This window comes from Neofelis nebulosa, chromosome 15 (assembly GCF_028018385.1).
Source record: "Neofelis nebulosa isolate mNeoNeb1 chromosome 15, mNeoNeb1.pri, whole genome shotgun sequence".
Taxonomy (NCBI): Eukaryota; Metazoa; Chordata; class Mammalia; order Carnivora; family Felidae; genus Neofelis; species Neofelis nebulosa.
The window spans coordinates 35,744,836-35,768,750 of record NC_080796.1 but is presented as its reverse complement, the minus strand read 5'-3'; the positions used below and the strand labels follow the sequence as shown (position 1 = coordinate 35,768,750).

The window sequence follows — 23,915 nt, the reverse complement described above, 5'->3', positions numbered from 1 at the left end:
AAGCTCCTTGTGCCAATTTATTAACATAAAATCTGGTGATTCTTGTACACTAAGTGGAGGGTTTCAGAAGACTGAGTGGAGATATTGCATGCATATTATTAAAATAGATTGGATTCCCTTTTATAGGAAGGGGGTCTGAGAATTCGTAAACGCTTAGCTTTGGCAAGTCTCTGGTCCCTAGAATCTGAACCGAATGCTTGCCATGATAGCTCACACACTGGTATCATAGTATCCAGAAGTGCACTGTGATAGACAGGGCGTGTCAGTGCTCAGGGCATCCGGAGTCACCACGGAGAAGAGGTGAAATAAAGGCAACTCACCAGACAAGTGAATATCCCACCAGCACTTAAAGACACAGGCATATCCTGGGGGAGAGAGGTGGAGAGAAAATCTGGCTGACCAACATGACACACTTTTTCATCTGAGCCAAATAAAAGTCTCAAGGATTTCATATCCTGGCACTTGAAAGGAGTTATGTTGCGTTTTGTGGCAAAATAAAGAGACCTTGGACACGAAGAGCCTTTTCTCTCCAATCTTTGAGTACCAGGAAAGACTCTTCAGGGTCGTAGGTTCTGGGCTCATGCTTTGTTGATTTCTCTCACCCTTGGGGATGTTTGCATAGGAAGCCCTTTCCTGGGTGCTACCTGAAACAGCTCTTGTCCGTCAGTTGCACAAATCTGTTCACAGGGATAGCTTCCCGTGGCCTTCAGACCTCAACAGTAAGAGACATTTAATTATGAGCAGATGGTAAACTCCTTGAGATCAGGGATTTTATTTTTAATGTATTCAACAAATATTTATTTCTCTGGAGCACTCGCTGGGTTCTAAGTCCCTAGGAAACAACTGTGAAGAAAAGGAACAAAAGTCCCTATCACCACGGAGCTTATATTGTAGCAGGATTTTTTGTTTTTGTTTTTTGTTTTTTCCATCTTTATTTTAGCCAGGGTGCTTTGAACTTTGTGTGAGGTTTCAGCGGGTATTCCTTCAGGTTGAAGGCAGTACGGTGTGTGGGTTGAGTATTTTTCTTTGTTTTATTTAGTCGAAAACTGATAATCCATATATGTCATAAAGACAGTTCTGTTTTAACCACACACCCTAGTTCCTGACTTCTGCAAACTAAGGGGAAGCTTTGATCCAATACTCAGGTCTAATGAATTGGAACATCCCCACATTGTGTTAAAACAGCTGCAGCTTTGAGGAGACATTTTTTGGAAGTTAATGAAATTTAATCCATTCATACACCTGAGTAAATCTTTCTAACCATCACTTTAAGGAAAACGTTAAGGTCCTTTCACCTTAAAAACCTTCATTTCTGGTTCAGGTTCACAAAGTTAGAATTTAGAAACAACCTACTTATTTCACTTAATTTTTAATTCATTTCCACACGTGCTCAGGCCTTCTAAAACATTCAGCTGTGAAGTACTTTCCAGGTTCAGAGCAGGGCAGGAAGCTCACCTCCACCTTCTCTTTCTGTGTATCTTCAGAGAAGGGCCGATAGAACTCCACCGTGTAATCAAGGCTGCCTGCTGGGGACCCTGGGGCTAGGCATCAGGAGCGGTGTTTGAGTCCCTCCTGCTCTGCAGGGTTAGTTTCACTGCTGCAATCCCAAATTGTCAGGGGTGGTACACACACACGTACCCATGCACACACATATGCACGCACACACGCATGTACATGCGTCCACAAATGAGTGCGTCATGCTGATTCTCCCTCGCTGTCTGTCTTTGCTTGTCTGACTGTCCGGTTCCCAGAAGCCCATCCTGATTTCTTCAGGCTGGGGTAGCTCCCTTCGTCTTTGCTCCCACGGACCCTCATATAGACTTCCTTGGGCACACTTGGTCCTGAGTGCGGACCCAGCTCTTAGCCCCAGGCCTGGCTGTGTGTTACCTTTGGAAATAACTTTTAAATGAATAATCTCATTTCTGCAGCTTATTTTACTGGTGGCTCTTTGGACAGACCTCTTCACCTTTCTAAATATGTAACTCTGCTCATTCTTGGAAATGAATCCTTACAAATACAGAAGCCTTCATCGATCCCTATTTTCTTAAGTTTACTTGTTTTGAGAGAGAGCACGCGCACAAGAGAGTGGGGGGGGGGGGGGGAGAGGCAGAGAGAGAATCGCTATCAGTGCAGAGCCTGACACGGGGCTTGAACTCAGGATCATGACCTGAGCCAAAATCAAGAGTTGGAGGCTTAACTGACCGAGCCACCCAGGCACTCTGATCCCTATTTTCTTGACAAAATCTTGATTGTTCCCGTGCTCCATATTAAGTGCCCTTCCCACACTAGCCAGCATTGTCCCTCCCTGCTCTTCCGCTCACACCCTAACCACAGGCTGGATGGTTTCTTTCCAGTGTCCCACAAAGGCTCCGTGTCATCCTTCATCCTTCCTTTTGCCCATTTGTAACCTTGAGTGCTTTTCTCTGCATTATTCCCCTCTCTGTCCTGGGCCTCCTTCCCAGGCAAGGCCTTGTACCCTAAGTCTGTTCATCCTCAGACTTTTTTATGAAACTCCCCTCAAATACTTCAGCCCACAGATCTCTTCATTTTATTGAGTTACTATTTTATATTTACTTTACAGTAGTTTACTGTTTACTTTTTTTTTTTTTTTAGCACTTTGCTATTCTAGGCATTGTGTTCTGACCCTGGGGATTCAGAGGGGAGTAACACAACTTTCTCTGTAAGTACCCAAACTTCTGTGTCCTTAAAGAGTTCAGTCCTAGAAGTAGCTTCCTGCTCTCAATTCTGTGTCATTTAGGCCATTTGGATGCTGAATCATCTTGCCTGATATTTATATTTACCACCATTTGCATGAAGGTAGGGCTTATGTCCCCAAATAGCTCAACTTTTACAAAAATATCATTCCTCCAGAGCCTGGTGCAATATTTACACAGAGAAAATAATACTTTTGGACTAGAGCTTACTTGGCTAAAGTACAGTAACTTAATTCTTCACTGCTTCATGTACAAAGTTTTATAGTATAAAAAATGTCCTTTTTTATTCAGAAATACAAATGGAATCAATAAGGACTGAAAGAAAAACATCTCTTAAGTCTGTTCAAACAGTAGCTGATAAGTTTGAGTTCTTAAGGTATAGTCCACGATGGAGTCATTCACTGAAACACATTTTTTATTGTCTATAGGAAAATACAACCAAAGGGGTGAGAGAGTGTCACCTATTAAAATTCTCCTGTAAGCAGTTTTAAAAGGTGCATTTTCTTATAAGTAAGATGCAAAACAGGTCACCTGTTTCTTGCGCAAGGCGTTAATTCTTCGTCGTTTGGCCGCAGAGAGCCTGACCTCTGTTCTGGAATTTACATTTAGCGTTAGGTTATGGAGGTATTTTTACATGTTTGTTTTTTTTTTTTTTTTTTTTTCTTACTCTGTGGCCAGAATGTTGACATGAGCAATAGGAAAAGTTCAAGTTTTTAAACAGTTCAATTTAATGACTTTGGTTTTGTCCTTTCTTGATGTTTACTCACCTGGGTGTTGTAGAAGGTAGGGCCATAGTGGTCGTAGGGGAATCCAGTGTTCTTGGTATTCATTACAAGGCACTAATGATAACATCCATCATTTATTGTACCACTGGAGGAAACGGTGGATGTTATGTATTGTCAGTGCCTTTATGAGAGAATGGAGGTAAAAAGGAAGGCATTAATTGTTTCTTTCCTTTTGACATCCCAGTCAGAGAAGTGAAAAAGTAGCAAGGAAGTGTCATTCAGATCTCGCATAGAAGTTAGGGTATAAAGCGTTTCCACATGGAAATGTTAAGTTTTGGAAATACCTGGATGCCGTCTCTGAGCAGGTTTAACCATTAGGGATTTTAAAGGGTCTACAAGGTGAGGTTGGAAGGTAGGTACCATCCAGTGGCTGCAAATAATAGTTTAATGTTCCCTGTTCCTTAGGCTGAATATTTCTCTCTTCTGTCCATAAGCTTCATGAATTTTTTTCTTTCTAAGACAAAGGCACATTTCCTCTCCACCAGAGCCTGCATTACAACGAAACCTAAATCAGTGTCGTCACGTTTTTTTCATCGCTGAGCTGACCTTTAATGCATCCGTGATGTGTAGTCATGTTGATAGTATTCTGTTAGCTTCACTGAGGAACAATTGATAAATGTAATTGTATATATTTAAAGGAGACAACTTGACAATGTGATGTATACATTGTGGAATGATTACTAAGATCAGGATAATGAACACATCACCTCACACACTTTTGTGTGTGTGGTGAGAACGCTTAAGATCTACTTGTAGCAACTTCCAAGTATATGGTACTGAATTATTAACCGTGGTCACCATGCTGTAGGTTAGAGCCCCAGAACGTACAACTAAAAATTACTGCCCTTTGACCTATGTCACCGCATCTTGCCCCGTGACAGAATTTTATAACAAGGCCAACCACTTACTGCCCCGACCACCAAGCCCAGCGTCCTCCTTGTAAATCATGGCTCCTGTTCCAGTAGTTGGGAAAACCGACATTAGTTGCTACTTTACTGCCCTAAATATTTCCTGCTTCCCTAAGAGGCCCCGGGCTCTAACTTTTAACAAGCCTCAGAACAAAGCCCGGTGCGAAGGGGAAGGTTCAGCACGGGAAGAAGCTCCCCGCTGCACGTGGGTCCGTTTCACCGTTACATCGTGGATTAAAGTGATACGTGGAGCATCTTTCACTATTACACAAAAACCTGTAGCCTTAGTATTATCCTTGTCCCCTGACCAGGGTGATAATAGGGCTCCCCCACAATTCCCCCAATTTTTATTTCTCTCAAATAAAAATTTGCTAGTGTAACCACTCTCTCCGGGTGGGAGGCTTAACTTTGTTTCTGATTGTCTTATTTCAACCCATGGTGAAGTTATATTGCGCCGCTGGGCTTTTTTCCTTTTCTCTTTTTCATTTGGCTGGGGCTGCCTCTGTTCAACAGAGCATACTTGTCACTTCTTCTGTCGCCGTTAGTTAAAAGTAATTGTTATTGCAAACCTCCTCCATGCCGGTATCCTTTTCTTTCATGGTGAAACCCACGAAGCATTCATTTCAGTGGCAGAAAGTAGGGAGCTTACAGGATCAAATCCTTTTTATCTAGACCAACAGCACCTGCGGCAACGCATTAACTAGCCGGAGTTGTTAATTACATGTCTAACTTGTTGATCTTTGTGGCTTCCAAATTTGAAAAGCAAGAAAATTAATCACTGCGTGTGTCTCCTCCAGTAGAAAATGACGGGAGCGTGTCGCCTACGTTCTGTTCCAGTTGCTGATAATCAGATAGTTGCACTTTCCTGTAACATCTGTCTCCTTTGTGGATGGAATCATTTCTTAAGTCCAAAGAGCCCTTCCGTTCACAGCAGGGTTGATGTTTGCCCATAAAACAAAGACTTTAGAAACATAAATCCTCAAATATGAGTCTGAATGAGATTTACTGAAGGTCTTTCAGTAGTGACCACTTAAAAAACGAAAAAAGAGCGGAGGCTGATTACAAGTGTGATCGTAGTACACTTGTGTTTTCTCACTTAATTTTCATACCAAACCTATGTGGTAGAAACTGGATCTTTACAGGGGAGGGAAAGGTTCGGAAAGGGTTCATGCTTTGCCTGAGATCACGTAGCACCTCCAGCACCAGGAAGAGAAAGGGATTTGAGGTAGAGAGTTGGGGAAGTAACTCCCCGTATTCACCCTAAATTGTAAGGCAGGAATCAGGAGAGGTGGGGAAAAAGCCACAGCCTTCTCCTGCGTCTGGCTTCTAAGATACCTTCTTGTCATAGTTGGAAAATACCGTGTCAGCCACCTTATTCTTGCCTTAACATTCATCATCAGCAGAGCTAAACAACCCAACAACACATCCAGTGTGGAACGTTCATTCTTAAGAGGAGTCACCTCACAAACAATCTGCATTGCAGAGAATTACTTCAACACGATTCAGCAAATTTTGCACCCCAAAAAACACTCAGCCCGAAAGGATCACCAGAGGCCTCAGCGGGCAGTTCTGTTTTCTGGAAGCTCATTAGAATCTCTTAGGGAGCTTTCTAAAAATCCCAGTGCAGACCAATCAAATGAGAATTGCTGGGTCCTACCACAGGCCCAGGTGGGTGCACACTCTGAGCTGGAGACACTGTGAGAGGTTATTAGTGATTCACCCTCACTGTCTTTGAGTTCCATTCCTTTTGGGTTATTTCAATTTATTCCTCCAAGTGGCCTTTATTAGTCTTTCGTTGAGAGTTCTCTCCTCCTCCTCCTCCTCCTCCTCCTCCTTCTTCTTCTTCTTTTTGGCAGTCTTTCCCCAAACCTCCTGGACAATTCAGATCAGGTTACATTGCAAATGAAAGGTTTATGGCTGTGTCTTCTGTAGGAACAGAGTTTATTCCAAATGCCTTGTATGTTCCTACCGTGAAAACGGATACCCCATATGAAGTTTCTCTTGGACTAACCGTCTCAGTCAGCAATAGTCAAACACTCACAGAATCTCTCTCTCTGCGTCCTTACTCTCTCAAGCACATGCACACACAATATGGGTACCAGCTCAGCAAAGTTTAGTTCGAGTTTCAACCCTTAGACTTATGAAAAGTTTATATCTCTCCCTAGCCACAGAAAGAACTGAGGCATGTATCTGGATAGTGGAAACGTCTCCTTCTCCCTGCCACCACCTGCCTCATCTAAAGTTGCTCATACCAAAGTAGATCAGGGTGGATTTGCATGCTATTCACCATCAGTGACTGGTTTAGCTTTTCTCCTTCTCCATGCTGAAGGCATTCTGGCTCAGGAAGATGTATGTTAAGAGCATTCACATATGACCAAGCAGGTGCCTTACGGGCCTACATGCGGTAAAATCTGCCCCGGAGCCAGGCAAAGCTGGTTGGTAGTTTGTGAGAGGCTACAGTACTGTATCACCCGCTTCCCAGAGGACACGATCCAGCTTGGACCAGCCCAGTGGATGTCTGAGGAACACTTAGATGTATCGTACTGAACGACAGGGGAGGACTTTCTTTGCACAGCCTAACTACAGAATTAATCATTATTTCATTCCACTGCATTTTAAGGGAAACTGATTACCGTGTCACACAGTTGGCTGAGAAATCCTCTTTGTGGGGGTGCTCGCTCCCCAAATCTCATTTTGAAAACTGATCCTGAATTCGCCCCCTTGCATCTTTGAAACAAAGTGGCAGGAATGGGGTGGCATTGGACCTGGGACACTATGCAGACCAGAGTAGAGAGTGCCTTTACTTTTGTTTTGTTATTACTGTGAGGCTATCCAGACACGTAGATCACTGCTGCTTCGTGTAGTATGTCCTCCTGAATAACTGTCACAATACTCAAGGAAGGATATTCTTACACGATGAAGACAAAATTTGTACTTTTATGTGGGAATTCTAGTTCTGCACCTCCTTGCTGAGCGGTCACGTTGGCTTAGATATTTCACCTTTGGGTCCTCATTAACTTCGTTTCAAAAATAGGAATAATGTCTTTTTCATGGAGCTGATGGACTTGTCAAGTTAGATCAGTTTTCGTGTTTTTTGGTCTTGAGGATCCCTCTATACTCTGAAAAATTGAGAATTCCTAGGAGCTTTTGTTTCTGTGGATTACGTGTATCAATATTTCACCGTATTTGAAATTAAAACAGAAAACTGTATTTATTCAACTTAAAATGACAACAGCCATGACTGCTAACATGATGTGTTTTTATGAGAACTATTTTACGGAACAAAAGAATCCATGAGAAGAGTGGTGGTACCTCACAGTTTTACAAATCTCTTTAATGTTTGGATTTCCGGAAGACGGCTGGATTCTCAAATGCTCTTCTGAAAATTTGGTCTGTGATATTATGTAGTTTTGGTTGAACTGTGTGGAAAAAATCCAGCTTCAAACAGATACATAATCAGAGAGGAGTATTTTAATAGCCTTTTCAGTTAATTGTGGATATTTTTTTTGATTCAACAGTAAAACTTGATAAGTGAATTTGCCTTAAAGGTTAGACCCATAGTGTGCGATGTGAAGCCTTATCAGTGAGACTTATGTACTGTGTTACATTGAAATCCCTTGGTCTTGCACTTTGAATGATTCTTTTAGTCATGCATGACTTTTAAATTTTTTAATGTTTATTTGAGAGAGAGAGAGAGAGAGAGAGAGAGAGAGAGGGAGAGAGAGAGAGTCAGAGTGCGAGCAGGGGAGGGGCAGAGAGAGAGGGAGACAGAATTTGAAACAGGCTCCAGGCTCTGAGCTGTCAGCACAGAGCCCGATGCGGGGCTCATGCCCACAGACCATGAGACCATGACCTGAGCCGAAGTTGGATGCTTAACCGACTGAGCCACCCAGGTGTCCCATGTGCGACTTTTAAAATATCATACATGTCATTTGAATGGTTCCCCGACTTATATAGACATTCTAAAAGTAGATGTACTTCATCAAACCATATAAAAAAAAATCACAATAGTTAATATCCCACCAGTCGCATCAGATGAGAGACTGTCAAGGTCAGGGTGGCAGATCCATATTTTCCAGAATTCTAGTATTTGCTCAGAAGTCCAAATTGTATCATTGGTAACACCTGTTTTCAAATGTGTTCCTTGAAGTGACATTCATTTCCCTAATGTGTCTGGCAGATCCTCGAGTCTGTACCACACACAGTGTGTCTCCAGTTGTTCTTTCAAGTAAAAATGATGTGCCAGGAAGAAAGGAGCCAGTTCACTTTGCAATTCCAGTGACCACCCGGGTGCTTTTCCCTGAGATGGCCATCTTGCTTCAGGATGCAGCAGAAGTCTTCAGGCCTTCTTCCCCTTTGGTCCCAGAATGTCAAAAAGATACATATCCATGAGTCGGGATTTAACAAAATTACTATTTGTTACTGCTTCATCAGGGACATTCTTTTTTTTTTTTTTTTTTTTTTTAAGTTTATTTATTTATTTTGAGAGAAAGAGAGACAGCAGGAGTGCAGGAGGGGCCGAGAGAGAGGGGGAAAGGGAGAATCCCAAGCGGGCTCCATGCTGCCAGCACAGAGCCCAGCACGGGGCTCAAACTCATGAAGCCACAAGATCATGACCTGAGCTGAATCCGACAGTTGGATGCTTAACCGACTGAGCCACCCAGGCGCCCCCATCAGGGACATTCTTAAGTGAAACTGGCTCCCCTCCCCCACCCTCACTCAGAGCACGTGGAAGTCAAGAATACAAGGACGCTTGGACAGACCACGGCTCTGGAAGTCTTACCCTCCAGGCTCCTGTACACCTCACACCTGCTGCAGTGCAGGTGGCGAGACAGTAGTGTTGTTCTGAAAGTAGTTTTGACCCCGCTGGCTCCCTGAAAGAGTCTCTGAGGTCCCTGCAGTCTACAGACCACATTTTGAGAACCACCTCCTTAGACAGTGGAAAGTGCACGCCAGATTGCCAACACTTAAGAGTTGGGCTTTTCTTCCTGTCCCTTGTTGTGTGTGGCTTGTAGACTTGGTGGCTGGCTGGGGTGAATGAAGCCTGGCCTGTGGGACCTTTATTATTCAGATGCAATCCCAGTAGAGTTCATCCCTAGCTCTCGAGAGCTCTTTGTTGCCCTTTCTTTCCCTTGGGATGTTACCGTAAGGCTAAAAACAAACCTTAGCTTTGTATTTACTTTACTGCTGGCCTTTGTGCAGAAAAAGCCATATAATCTTGCTTTTTCATCTGGTCTAGAGCTAATAAAGATATTTTTGTGATAATTTTCTAATCTTTTTTTTTATCAGGGGGCCTTAACTCTAGTTTCAGAGGCCCTTCAGGGGTCCATGGATGGTGGCTCAAAGCCTTTGAAATTTCACAAAATTTTCTGTCGCTTTGGGGGGGTGGTTGGGGAGAAGGTAGGATATTGGGAAAATTAATAGCTTCAGTCAAATTCTCAAAGAGGTTCTGTGACCTCTTCCCCTGGAAAAGCAAGGGTTGACGAATGACTGCTTCAGGTGGACATGTCCACGGGGTGGCATCCATTATCCATTTCTAAACACACGTCTTTTTGGAAAGAATTTTCAAAGTTCCCTCCCTGGCTTTGTCCATCTTTGCCTTCCGTCCCGATGGCATTTCTGTAAGGTCTTCATCACTAAGTACTTGCTTACAAGTCACTTCACAGTGGTTTTTGAGAAGCATCTTCTCCCCCCACCCCCCACCCCCCTTGTTATAAATGCAGGAGAGCAGAGACCATCCATCTCTTTTCTCTTTTATTGCACAGTGCAAAGGCAGAGCCAGGGTCCCTTCAGATGCACCTTGGGTTGGGGGGAGGGGTACTTTCCACACCCCGCTAAATCAGTGAGTTCCTTTTTAAACAGTTGAGATGTGCAAACTTGGGATATTTATTTATGCCTCAACCACAAGATGTGTTTCTCTCCCACACATTTCTTCAGCCCGCTTCTTGGAATCCAAGCGCCGTCATGAAAACTGCAAGGCAGTCTGTTTAGTTCCAACAGTAGCATTTTGGGAACAGTCTCGATGCCGTGGGAGTAGTGTGGTGACTGCCGCTCACTGACAAGGAGCGGAGCAGGGGAGGGCTCTGCAGCATGATTATGTGTGTATGGCAGAGTCTCGGCTCCTCCAGGCCCGGAGCTGCAGGGGGGTGTGGGCGGCGTGGGGGGAGGTGGCTTCACTGCAGTGCCGCACCCCGGCAGCGGTGAGCGTGCCCCTTGTGGCCGTGACATTGCCACAAGTCAGAAAGCTGCGGTGGGCAGGCATAAGGCAGTGCTCTGATTTAATATCGCCCATGCCTCAAAGAAATTTCTGAAGGGTTCTGTCCCCTGAGGCCTAATGCAGAGGCTTCTCAGTTTTTGAAAAAGCTTTGGCTTGTCCAACACCACAAACGCGCTGGCACCTAGCCGTTGGGAAACAACGATGTCCCTGTCCTTGATCGGAAGCTGGGAACTAGTAATACGGCAGTGGGCAGGGAGTACTGGCCTAATTACAAAGAGGCAGAAGGATCACTCAGTGGATCACACCGGCAAGGTGGAGTGTATACCGATCACACCCGGAAATCTTTTATCCAAGAATACGTCTCCGCTTGCTGGGTTGCATTATTTTTAAACTTCTCTTTCTGGGCAACATTTGAATTACTGACACCCTCAGTTCCATCTTCCGCCTCCTGTGCATCTCTAAATAATAAAGGTTGTCACCCACACTGCGTTTTCAGCAGTGACCTCCAGTGCAGGTGACCTCCAATCCTCTGTAGGAGGTCAGACTTCCCAGACGGTTCTGTGTCTTTCTGTCCCTCTTAAGCAGGTGAGAAAATCAGGACGTAAGAGCCCTTGACTTGCCCCCAAACTACTGAGTAATAGTGCAGGCGATGGTGGGGGTCTGGCTTCCCCGGGCAGGCTCAGGAGTCAAGGAGCACATCGTTCGTCAGTTTGGAAGGTGCCCTTCGCACGGTCAGGGTCGGGAAACGTTGGTGCATGTACTGTTTGACTGACTCCTACTCGAGGACTCATTCTGGTCAGAGATCTCCTTTGGGAAAATGCCACTTTATCAGTGGGAGAGTAAGGTAAGGTGAATCTTGGCTCTGCTTTCCGACCAGATGGCTTTTATTATTGCATGCTAAAATGTGCAGCTCCACGTTTCTGTGCCTCTCGCCACTACAGTGCCCTTTCTGTTTTTAAGGAAAGAAGGATTGTCCAAATGTGGAAGATGCAAGCAGGCATTTTACTGCAATGTGGAGTGTCAGGTAGGTTCTGGGCCAACTGGCAGGGAGGGCCTCGCTTCCTCTGAAGATTGGGACCCCGATGTCCTTCCTTTCCTTGTCACCACATTTCCCAGCACCCCTTTGCAGCCAAAGCTACAAAGCTTGGTTTGGGCCCAGGATGTGGCCGCATACCCCTGCGTGCTGGCCCAGGACGGACAGGCAGCCGGTGATAGGAGGCAACCCTTGGGGGCCACGTACAGGTGCAGGAGAAGCAGAAAGACACGAGGAGAGCGTGTTGGGTACAGGCAGGTGTGTTACCAAGGTTGACAGTTTGCCCCCAAGGCCACCAGCAACATATGGAACATTGCGGAGATGACACATGAAAATGTTAAAGTGGTATCTTTAAAATATTTTCATTTTTACTGTCACAGGTCTATATTTTTTATAAATCCCCATAAGCAGGGCCACATGTCGCCCATGGCCTGTTCAAACCGAATCTGATTCCAGTCTTAGGTGAGCCCCTGGCACAGCCTTGGTATAACCAGAGGGTGACTGCCCCAGAGTGTCCTTGGAGCTGGTGCCTTGGAAGCAGCCAGGGTTGGGGGGCTGGGGAGGCTGGTTGCATGTAGACCACAGCCATCTGTTTTGAGGGATAAATCTCCAGGGACTCCTGTACCACAGGAATGGGAAGCTTAAGGAGGGGTTTGGAGGCAGTGTTTTCCATGCTTGTCTACTAGATTGTAGTTCCACAGAATGTTCGTAGGTAGGTATTCCACAGAAAATGCATCCCATGTTCTAACAGTTTGAATTTAGGGAGAATATGGTCTTTGACTTCTGTATACCCTCCTTAGTCTGTTTTTTTTGTTTTTTGTTTTTTAATGGAAACCTATTCATACACTGGGAAATGCCAATGCTATTTAGTAGTGGCTGTAAGTGACAGGGTGGATCTTCCATATCTTCAGCTCTTTTTTTTTTTTTTTTGGTCATTGTTCTTGCCATACTTGGTCTCATTTGCCTCCCCATCCCAACCCTCAGTCTACTTCTTTACCCACTACTTTATTTTTTTCTTTCTCTTCTCCCTATGCAGTTGGCCTCTGAAAGTCCCCAAAGAGCATTATTCTTTAGCAGTAGGAGAGGTTGCTAAACCCTGGTGTCCTGTCTGGCCATAGAGCTGTAGTCACAATGGCCCCTTGCCGGAATGAAGCATAGGCTGGGACGTTGGCCCAGGTGTGTCTCCCTTGGCTCGGAAGGCCCGATGTACAACCCACTTTCCTGTGTCTTCAGAGGTTCAGCCTGTGTGACAGTGAGAATATAAATGGGCTTGTAGTTGAGTTGTCAGGGAGTGTGCGTTCTTTTGAAGAGGGAGGGATCGTACTTGGCTCCTACTGGCTGTGGATAGAGTTTTCTGTAGTTGGGTTGCTTTGGTGTTGAGGCGATCAGTGAGCCCTGGGAATTCTAGGATTTGATTCCAGACGTGATGAGTTAGCTCCTTCTGTATTTAGGTTAAATACTTCTAGAAAGCTTAACTCATTACGTTGTGGTTCTTCAGAGAAGCAAGATAATAAAACCACATAGAGTTCAGACAATATAACATGGAATAGTAGAAGGAGATGATGCTAGCTTTGCAACCTACCAGCTCCGTGAACATGGCAAGTCATGGGACGTCTCTGAGCTCGGTTTCTTCAAACGTGAATGAACGAAGGCAGCAGGGCCCATCCTGACAGATGTCAAGGACGTAGTGATCTGATAGCTATGAAAGTTCTATATAAACTGTGACGCTCTGTACGGGTGAAGGCCTATGAAAAAACAATATGACAGTAATTTAGGCTGGACTGAAACTTAGCCGATAAAGTACACAGCATACTTTTAGATTTGAGGGACTTTTTTTTTTTTTTAACCCTAAGAGAATGGATAGATTCTAAGAACTCGAGAACATTAACGGTGTATGTTGTGTGAGTCGTGCTTGTGACAAAATGAGTCTTAACTTCTCTGATTAACCATGAACCCTGCATCAATATGAAATACCAGCACATGCGAGATGCCGAGTTATGTCTAGGTCTTCTGAGCGTGCTGCTAACTTCACCTCCACTAGGCCTCACTAGGTGTCATTATTTTGATGAATCGTTACAGTGCCCAGTTGGGGTGTTCGAGGCGGCCATTGTGGTTCCCCTTCCCTTCAGGACCTAGTTTGCCAAAGCTGCAGACTCCAAAACCTCATCTGTGAGCACGCAGTGAGGGGTGCTCCCGCTGGGGAGGTCCGTGCATCACCCGGAGGCGCCAGCCTGTGTGTATGAGGATGCCCGCATCTCACCTCGTAACAGGCAGTTTGCCGCCTGTACGTTCTCTTGTGGACAGATTGTCCAGGTGGTCGGACGCTGATGAGATGACTTGGCTGGCAGGGAAGCCCGGCACGGGGGGTGCCGCTCCGTGACGCAAAGTCGTGTTCAGAGGCCCTCGGGCCAAGACAGCTTGCCGTGTCCAGCCTGGCGGTGTGGAGGTCTCCCTGCTCCTGACCCCGTGCCGGGGCCAGGACTCCGTCAGCCCTGGCTGAACTTCTGCAGGTCCATTTCTCTGTGCTTCTGTGAAGTATCTGGCGGATCAGGTACCCTCCTAGGCGACACGCGATACACGCCTCCTGATCCCACTTGTTGCCGGAGGTGACAGGCCGGACTTCATCTGGAAGTTTCACTTTTGTTCCACCTGTCCCCTTTTGCTGAAGGGAGAGGTTAATGGCCACCAAGGTTTTCCATCCTTCAGCACCGAAGAACTAAATCAGTGCAGGGCAGTGGGATGTAGTGACATAGAACGGTCCTACGGGTTTAATAAAAGTAAGTGCCTGGAAATACATGGCGGGTCAGGAGCTTCATACAGAAAATCATTAGGGAGGAATCTGGGGCGTTAGCTCCAGATAAAAATGTATTCAGGGTTCCTCCCAGGGGGATGCTGGGTTGGGATCAAAGGGGAGGCTGTGCTGCAGGAGGGAACGTGGCACAGAACAAGGACAGCGATGGTTAAGAGGCAGGTAACTGAGCGATTCTCCACCTAAGAAAGCATCAGCTGCTCCTCTTACCTGGGCCTTCTTCGCAGGCGGACCCCGCCCACCTGGAGTCCCGCACGTGGGCACCAGAGAGCAGAGGGTGGGGCCGGAGTGGAGGTTACCGGGTCTGGGATGGCAGCAGTGACACCCACAGTGGTTGGGTGACCTGCCCAAGGTCACAGTGGCAGAGCTGGGACTAGACTGTACAGACCGCTGGCAGAGGGCCGTCACCACTTCCCAGCACTGTGCTCAGGAGTCCCGAGGGCCCTTGGGAGAGGGGGTGCTATAGGAACGTGGCAGAGAAATGGCCTTTAGTAGATGTGAGAGGGGAGAGCCCCTCTGGTGGTGTTGTCTCCGCCAAAAATCTCTCCAAGAGTGCTAAGGCACGCGTTCCTCCCCGTGGCTTTCCCCTTTCCGGGAGCGCAGCGTCTTAGGAGGCCCCGTTCACTGTGTGTGTGTCCTCTCTCCGAGCCCTCATCTCCAACTGCAGTGCTTTAGGAGTTTGCTTTATTTTATACAATTTGGTGATATCTTGTCCCATTTACTTTTCTCTTCATTCACTTGACTCGGTGTGATCCTGCCAGAGGAAAGATTTTAATTGATGATGCATGAAAGGATAATGGGAGGAAACATAAAAGAAATAGAAATTCCTTTTTAGTTAGGCTTATTTTGTAACCTGTATGTTTTAATGAACTCTATTTATTTTTATAAATATGCCTGGAAAGCTAAGTATATCATTCCCCTCACTTAGGCTTCTTCATTAAATTGCACCGTGACACGTTCAAGAGAATAGTCTTACAAAGTTATTTTATAGAGGAGCCAAAGAGAGTAGAACTTTCTAGGGTATTATTTCTTAACATCAACAAAGAGAAAAGAATCTATTTGTGATTCATAAATGGAGGTGATGGGGTTAGGAGTATGCTTTTGAAAGTAAGAAGGAGCATACCCTGATGGGTGTAAAAAAACATGTTTGAAGAGCACGTGACTCAGGATGAGAGAAAATCTGTGACTTTTGTCATTGACTAGGAAATAGCCCCAGCATAGAAAATGCCTAAGAAATGCCCTTCTGACCCTGTTGTCGTTATGGGTGATTTAGTGAATGGGGCCAGAGTTGTAGGTTCAGTCCTGGTGAAATTCACTTTGGTCTCATAGCCCAAACCCAGGAAGCATCTTGAACTTGATCACTCTTTTCTCTAAATGTTTCACATCCGCGGTAAGAAAGCATGTGGATGAATGAACGAGTGCGTCCCACTGCTCTTGTGTCAGACCAGAAAACAAAACACGTGTCCTTGTGATGGCGGTTCAGCAGCCTTCCCGTGAGATGGTCGGTGCGTACCTGACGGCTTTTGCGCTGTTCCTCTGGAAGATAATGGTAGTGGCAGCAGAGATCACGTGACGTTTTCTTACTATTCCACATTTCAGGAAGTCACACGCATTTGTCCAAGTAGACCATGTCTGTTTTGAAAGCTCCATTACAGCAAGAGAAACACCAGACGCAAGAGTTAGAAAGGGGTCTGCACAATAAAACCCCCCCATCTCCTTGTCCAGGAAGGCAACGTGCCATCTCAGTCAGCAAAAAACTGGAGGAAATAGCAATCACTCTTTACTTCCAGCGTTGGAAATGCTGGTGTACCGGGAGACAATTTCACAGCTCTTTATGCATCTTTAGGCATTTTTGTCCATGCACAAAAAGGAAAATCAGGCAGAGCATGATTACGCTGGCTGAAAATGACTTAGAAGTTTATAAAGGGTACAGAAATTTCTGTATCTTTTATGTAGATTTAGTTGTTTAATTTTATTCCACAAATACTCTGTGCTCATTTTAGAAAAATTAGAAAGTACAGTCTGAAATGAGAACAAAAGGAGGATCCATAATCTTGTCCTTCCACAGAAAATCACTACTAGCACTTTGGGAATGTGTCTTTCTGAGTCCTTCCTGTGTGTTTATTTGTATAATTTTCTGGAAAATAGGATCCAAATTTACATAAAATTGTATAAAGATTACAATCAGGGCAGGAGTATTAGCTTGACTTTTGAACAAAAACATTAGAAAAAGTCTGGGGCGCCTGGGTGGCTCAGTCAGTTAAGCATCCGACTTCGGCTCAGGTCATGATCTCACAGTTCGTGGGTTCGAGCCCTGCGTTGGGCTCTGTGCTGACAGCTCAGAGCCTGGAGCCTGCTTCGGATTCTGCGTCTCCCTCTCTCTCTGTCTCTCTCTCTGCTCCTCCCCTGCTCGCTCTCTCTCTCTCTCTCTCTCTCTCCCTCTCTCCTCTCTCAAAATAAGTAAACATTAAAAAAAAATTTTAAAAAAGAAAAGAAAAAGTTTTAGAGGGGCTCCTGGGTGGCTCAGTTGGTTAAGTGTTTGACATCAGCTCAGGTCACGATCTTATGGTTCATGGGTTCGAGCTCCGCGTCAGGCTCTGTGTTGACAGCTCAGAGCCTGGAGCCTGCTTCAGATTCTGTGTCTTCCTTTCTCCCAGCCCCTCCCCTGCACATGTGCTCTCTCTCTTTCTCTCTTTCCTTCTCTGTCTCTCTCTCTCAAAAATAAATAAACATTAAAAGAATTTTAAAAATGGAAGTCTTAGAAAAACTGACAAAAATGTTTTAAAAATTAGCATAAAGGGTTCTCTGTGTATAAAGAAACTGCCAATACTAGAAAACAAAACTATTAATTGGTAACATTTATTCCTGTTCATCAGGCTAGCTTAAATTTTTTTCAATTTTGTCCAATCTGATTGTTTATAATTTTTTATAGTCATAACTAGGGCACATGCCCCTGGTGGGTTCTCTATGACGTGTGGACCATCTCTGCAGTAGAAGAAGTATGTAAGGATATGCCCAGAACCTGACATTTCTGCCAGATGCTCTCCTCCCTCCCACCTTTTTGTTAAAAAAAAAAAAAAAAAAAAAAAGAATTACAACTGAGCAGTGCCACTGAGGTACATCTCTGTCTTTCCTCCTTTAATCCACATCTCTCACCACCTTCCAGCAGAGAGTGAAAACTTATTCTGGGAAATTCCACTTAATGAAACTTAAGTGATTCTGCACTTTGAATCTATCTGACTCTCTGATTTGACTGCCATGTGTGGGATTGTCTCACATTACAGGTGCTCTTTATAGGTCTCCTGACATAGTCATGAACTTCTTAAAGTCAAGGACTACGCTTCCCATCCCTGCCTCTAGGGTCAGTGGTAGGACTTAATGAATGAACAAACCAGGGAATGAACAGTTAAGCAGTGCTTTCTGAGAGGGCACTATGTGCCAGGCACTGTTCTGGCTGAGCTGTTGGATCCTCACAGGGACCCTTTGTGGTTGCATGAATGCCTGATTATTCCTACATGAAGGTCCGCCATTTCTTGGTCATCTTCAGGCTTCATATCCGATTGCCACTGTTGGAAGGTGTAAAACCAGAGACTCAGAATCCTGGACCTGCTAAGTAACTCGGGGATTATGTTATTTACAGCCAAGGGTACAGATGCAGAGGGATTAAGAGGTCTGCCTAGTGTCACATAGCTGCAGAACGGGGACAAGAACGCAGGTTTCCTGAGCCCCAGACCAGTGTCTGCTTGACAGCTCTCTGCTCTTCTCCCACAGTGTCCCTTGTAGTCTGGTTCCCTTCCCTGTGGGGACACATTCATATCAGTAAGTGTCATCGTTGTGTGTTATTTATACTAACATTAATTTTATGTTAATTCTATTACTAAGTTAATTCTATTAAGAAACAATAGATAAATCATAGTAAGGAAGGTTCGTATTAAACTTCTCTCTCCCAGGAGTCGTTGTTGTTAAACACTGATACCAAGGCCTACAGTTCAGAAAAGCAGCCTCTGGGAGGCCCTGCGGAGTGCTTCTCCTAGAACCCCCAGTTTCACCCTGGACACTCGCTCACAGATGTTAATTATCCGTCTGTCCCCGGCTGGCGGTCCCTGTTTCCTGCAGCTATCCCGAGGCCTGACGCCCTCTTGTCTTTTCTCTCTTTGCCTCATCACTGTGCTCTCATTTCAGGCTTTGGCTAAAAACAGATCCCCTTCTCCCTTGTGCATATCTTGTCATTTCTTTCTCTCCCTGCTCTTAGTTATATTCGGCACGGCGTTATTCAATCGTGCAGAACATCTTGGCACAGAATTTGAGCCAATGGCCTGTGCCACGTAGCGTATTAAGTCATTAGGTGACATGGTGTTTTTCCTTCTTGGGATGGAGGTGGGGGGCAAAAGGGTAGAGAGACATCTTCATTCATTCAGCAACTTCATTAAGTGCCTTGTAAATGCCAGGCCTTGTTCTAGGTTCTGGGGTTATAAATGTGGAAAAAAGCACACCAGACTGAGTTCCTTTATTTTAATGGGGAGAGACAGATACTAACCAAAAAACTTATAGATATGTAGTGTATCAGGTGGTGAGAAGTGCGTAAGAAGCCTGGAGCAGGGAAATGGACAGTGACGGGCATGTGTTGTTTTGATAGGCTATTCATGGCAGGCATCTTGGGAAGGTGACATTTGAGCAGAGATGTGGAAGAGTGAGGCAGGGAGCAAAATGGGTATCTAGGGGGAGAGGGCCGTAGTCAGGGATACAGCGGGTGAGAAAGGTCTTACGGCAGGAGCATGCATGGTCTGTTTAAGGAGTTGCAGGGGGACTGTGTGGTTGACGTGGAGTGAGGCAAGGAGAGCGTGGTAGGAGGCGATGAGGTCAGAGGAGTGGAGCGGGCTCCCGTCGTGAGTGGCTCATCGTTGTCTTTAAGATTTTGCCTTTGGCTGTGAGATGAGAAGCCGTTTGAAGGTTCTGAGCTGAGACCTGGTGGGATCTGAGTTCTGTGTGGCAGGATGGACCGCCCGCCCGGGCTGCTCTGTGGGCATGGCCCACAGGGGCAGGGGCAGAAGCAGGCGTCTGAGTGGGAGGCCTGGGCAGTACTGGTGGTGGGGCAGGGCAGGAAGGCGGGGCCAGGAAGGGCAACCGGGTTCCAGATGGTTCTGAAGGCAGGGAGAACGGATGTGCCGGAGGTGAATGTGGAGTGTGAGGGGGTGAGAGCACGGATGTCCCCGGGTTCCAGCCCGAGCATCGGAAAGAACAGACTGGCCGTTTTCTGAGGTGGGGAGGCTGAGGGAAGAAGAGGACACACCCAGTTCTGTGGAGAGAGAGCAAGTCTGAAGACTCCCATCGATATGCCGAGTGCTCTGACGCTTCCCCCCTCCAGTCATCCTCCCTCCACCCTCCACCCCCAGCCCTCGCCCATTCCTCCCAGTTTCCAGCTCTGCTTCCGCTCTCCCTGTGGTGTCCTCGCCCCCCCGCTGTCCCTGGCCCCTTCACGCCAGCACTGCTGGTTTTTGTCAGTCAGTGGTGAGCTCCATGACGTCCAGTCAGTTCTCAGTCATCCCGCCAGCCTCGCCACCAGCGACCACATCACTAGTCCTCTGCCTTCCTCAGACTACTTTCCTCCTTGGCTGCCACAGCACCATGCTGCCCGTCCTCCCTCACCCCGCCTGTCTCCACAGATGGCGCCTCTGCCCTGCCAGTAGTGGCCCAACCTGGGCCATAGGAGTGGCCAGATGGGACCAAAAGGAATACAGTGTCCCTGTGCTATCAACTGAATCTTTAAGGAGTCTGTATTCCTAAATATTCCCAATAGCTGCCTTTGCCAGACTCTTTGAGGGCCCTCGACAAAGCCTTCATTTGTGTTTTGCTTTTTATCACCTGTACAAGGGGACTAGTTGCTGAGGACAGCTATCAGTTATTTGCCCTGATGTGAGGAGAGAACCAGCCAGGACTGTGAGGGAGCAGGGCCACATCAATGGCTAATGCCCCGTCACTCACCACTGTGGTTTGACAACTCCCACAGATAATGGAAAGCTGTAGGAGTTGTTTGGAATAACCAGAGGCTGCAGAAAGACACGAGACGCTTGATGAAAAAACGCAAAGCAGATTTTCTCATCCCAGCAGCCTTGGCCAGGCCCAAGTCAAGGTCATACAGCCGTCTCTATCTTAAAGGATGTTTTTATCTCTAGCTTTTATGAGCATCATCATGTTTTCCAAAAGGAAACATATTTCACTTGACCCTAACTAGAGGGACTTACTGCGTCCTCTCTTCTCGAACTTTATTTCTGTGTGTGTGTGTTTGTGTGTGTGTGTGTGTTTAATCCTTTTTTTTTAACCTTCCCAGAAAGAAGATTGGCCCATGCACAAGCTGGAATGTTCTCCCATGGTTGTTTTTGGGGAAAACTGGAATCCCTCAGAGACTGTGAGGCTGACTGCAAGGATTCTGGCCAAACAGGTGAGGAAATGGGCTAATATTCAAGTGCATTTTCTTTTCTTTTTTTCTTAAAGGTCAGAAAGATGAGTGACCTGTGGGTGGTGATCGGCTCTTGTTAAACATTCTTGGACTCTGTTTCCTGCCATGTCCCTATGGACGGGCGTGGGAACGGCAGTCCCGGCATAAGCTGGTCTGTCCTTTGTCCCCTGCCAATAGGATGTCACTTACCCTAGGCCAGGAACATAGCCACAGCTGTTAAGTTCTGAACTTTTTATGAGATAGGTTTACATAGAAAAATATGGCCTTTTAAAGCATGAAGACCCGAGTGAAAACAACTAGAGCATCCCAGGGACCCAGACTGGCCTGAGAAGCTTCGCGATTTTCCCTTTTCTTTCTGACACCTGGAGGGCACCCCACCTCTCCTCCGTGCTGTGCGCTGTCCCTCCCTGCCTCCATACTTGCTCTTGCCCAGACAGGCAAGGAATGGGATAGAGCCACCAGCACGGCCTATGCAAAGGAGAAGGGAAAGAGGAGGAGTGGAAAGAAGTAGAGATCGAGGTAAGGGGAGAGAGGAACAGGGTAAAAGACAGAAGACGAAGCAAAGAAAGAATTGCCCCCAGTGGGAGCAGATGACGGCTGTGAACAGTTTCTCGCACTGATGATGCCAGGACCGGGGTCCTCTGCTGTTCTTCGTCAGTCCTTACTGGTTGTGGGCCGATGACGCCGGATCTCCAAAGGACCAAACCAAAGAAAGGGGGGAAGCACCGTAGGGCATGTCCTTGTGACACCGTGAAGTAGGTCGTGTGGCACTTACAAGGCATAGATCCGTGGAGGCGCTCGCTAATACTGAGGAAGTTGGTGGCAGGACCTCTGTACTGTAATGTTTTGAAGCTGAAATTTCATCCACCTCTTCTTCATACCTACCTCCCTGCTTGCCTTTAAAACTTTCTATTTTTTACCTAAGCCAAATGTGATTGTAATGACTGGCACATATCTGTCCCCAAGCCAAGTTGGGATCCTGGGCGACATAAACAGAAGTAGAACATTTCCGAACTCTGAGGTCATTGTTCCATTATGTGCAGCTTGGGTCAGGTGCTCGCTGAAATGCCACTTCATCAGCTCATGGGGCAACCAAAGGATTCAAGGGTTGCCTGCAGGGTGAGACCAAAGACTCCAAATGGTTTCCCCTGGAGGATGTTGACTTTTGTGTCCTTATGAACAATTGTCTTGAAACATATGCTGAGTTCACGGTCAGAAGGAAAGGGTAGGAGGAAATGGGGTGCCTCTGGGAGGTGTCAGGGTGAATAAACCACCACAGTTAGATCTGTAAGTGTCTTGGGAAGATGGGTGACTGGTTTGTTGGTTCTTCCCTCCCCCACCTCCAACTCTATCATGTCGTTTATAGAAATTGTGGTTAAGAATTCAGACGAAGCTGGTGTGCTTTCCTGAAGGAGAAGCCTTCCCAGGCAAGATGCCTTGCTAATCTTATAGAAATGTGTCCTGTGAATGGGAGATTTCTGCTCCAAAAAGAACAATTGAAGTGTTCGGGCACCAGGAGGGGGGTCTGAATGCTCTGATGAGTTTATACCAGTTCCATTCAACTTTTATTATAATTACTACTACTACTAATAGTCTATTAAATGAAAAGTTACCTGCCCATCGTTTCATCTCAGTAGGACTGGATGATTAGAAAAACCAGACCATTTGTATTCTAGTAGCTTGCAAAGGATTAGGGGAGACAGGCTACCCAACTACCAAGGGGAAGCTTAACATGTTAACTAGGGAGGTGAGAGCGCCCTGTTAGACCACCTGTATCCCCAAATTGAATAGCCAGATTACAAAGACACGGCCTCAGGCCAGCTCTTGAGCTCCGCTTTTGAACTCTTGTCAACACCAAGTTTATTCATGTTCTCAAAGCCTAGCAGGTTTACTATTGTTAGCTCCTCTTGGGGTGTCTAGAACAAAGCCAGAAACACGTTTAAAGTGAATCTGGGCTCACAGATACCACCAAAAGTGTTCTTTTTGAAACACAGAATTTGAGATCATTTTAGCCTATGCTTAAAGAAAGTGTAAAATGGATGGGGGGTTTGATTTTGTTCCTTTTTAGAAGGAGAAATAATAAATAGGATGGTTTCTCTGTAGACTCAGAGTCCTTTTAAGTCGGGGCCCTAAAAAGTTGATTTCCCGCCACTCTGCTTTCCCGTAACAGGCATTTTTGAGCCTACTGTGTGCATATGGCATTATCAGGGAGTCAGGAATGTGGCAGAAGCTCTAAAAAGTTTTCTGAAGGAGTCTGTCGGGTTTGGGTGTTGGGCAAACACTCTCCAAGCCCGATGACAGGACTCCTTAGAGAGTTTTCTTTGCTTCATTGAGGATCATTGCTCTTCCTTCATGTCGATGTAAAAGTGAAAGCAGTGTTTTTTGCCCCAGTGGTTAAAATCTCCTTCTCTGTGATTTCTTTCCAATTGCTAGAGAATCCACCCAGAGAGAACGCCTTCAGAGAAATTGTTAGCTGTGAAGGAGTTTGAATCACGTAAGTCTTTCTGTGACTTCTGTGACTGGCCGAAGAGTTATTTTAGCGACACCGTTAATGGGGACTAAGGATTGAAGAAGGGGAATCGCGGAAAGCTTGTATTCGTCGCGGTGGTGGGGATTTTAATTACTAGTTTTTACTTTGATTTGTGTGCTGTTTTGAAAAATGACTATAACTTTTTTTTTTCTGAGTTGACATGATTAGTAGGAAATAATTAAGGGGAAGTAGGAACTCGCAGGATGAATTATTGCGTCCCGAGCGATCTCCTGCTGGCTCTCCTGGCATGCTGAATATTTTTGTATCTTTGCTGAATTGCAGTCCTGTAAACAGCTGATGGCCTGACCGAAAAGCATTAAGCCAGGGCTGTCCAGCTTCTTGACCATGACACAGATTCCAGGGCCAGTGGGGGGAGAGGGGGCTGGGCCAGACCGAGGCTGGTTATCCATCCTGGCCACCCATTCCCGACCTCGTTACTAACAGTCAGTTGAAATTTCATGT

At 45.9% G+C, this 23,915-nt stretch overlaps 1 protein-coding gene across 2 annotated transcripts in view; it reads left to right on the top strand.

Moving 5' to 3' along the window:
* The window catches only part of SMYD2 (SET and MYND domain containing 2), a 50,774-nt gene that overhangs the window by 7,397 nt on the left and 19,462 nt on the right, over positions 1-23,915 (top strand). For both annotated transcript variants that reach the window (XM_058702127.1, XM_058702126.1), the window contains exons 2-4: positions 11,585-11,648; positions 20,795-20,905; positions 23,357-23,417. In XM_058702127.1, the coding sequence (XP_058558110.1) occupies positions 11,585-11,648; positions 20,795-20,905; positions 23,357-23,417 (236 nt within the window). The remainder of the gene's footprint in view (positions 1-11,584; positions 11,649-20,794; positions 20,906-23,356; positions 23,418-23,915) is intronic.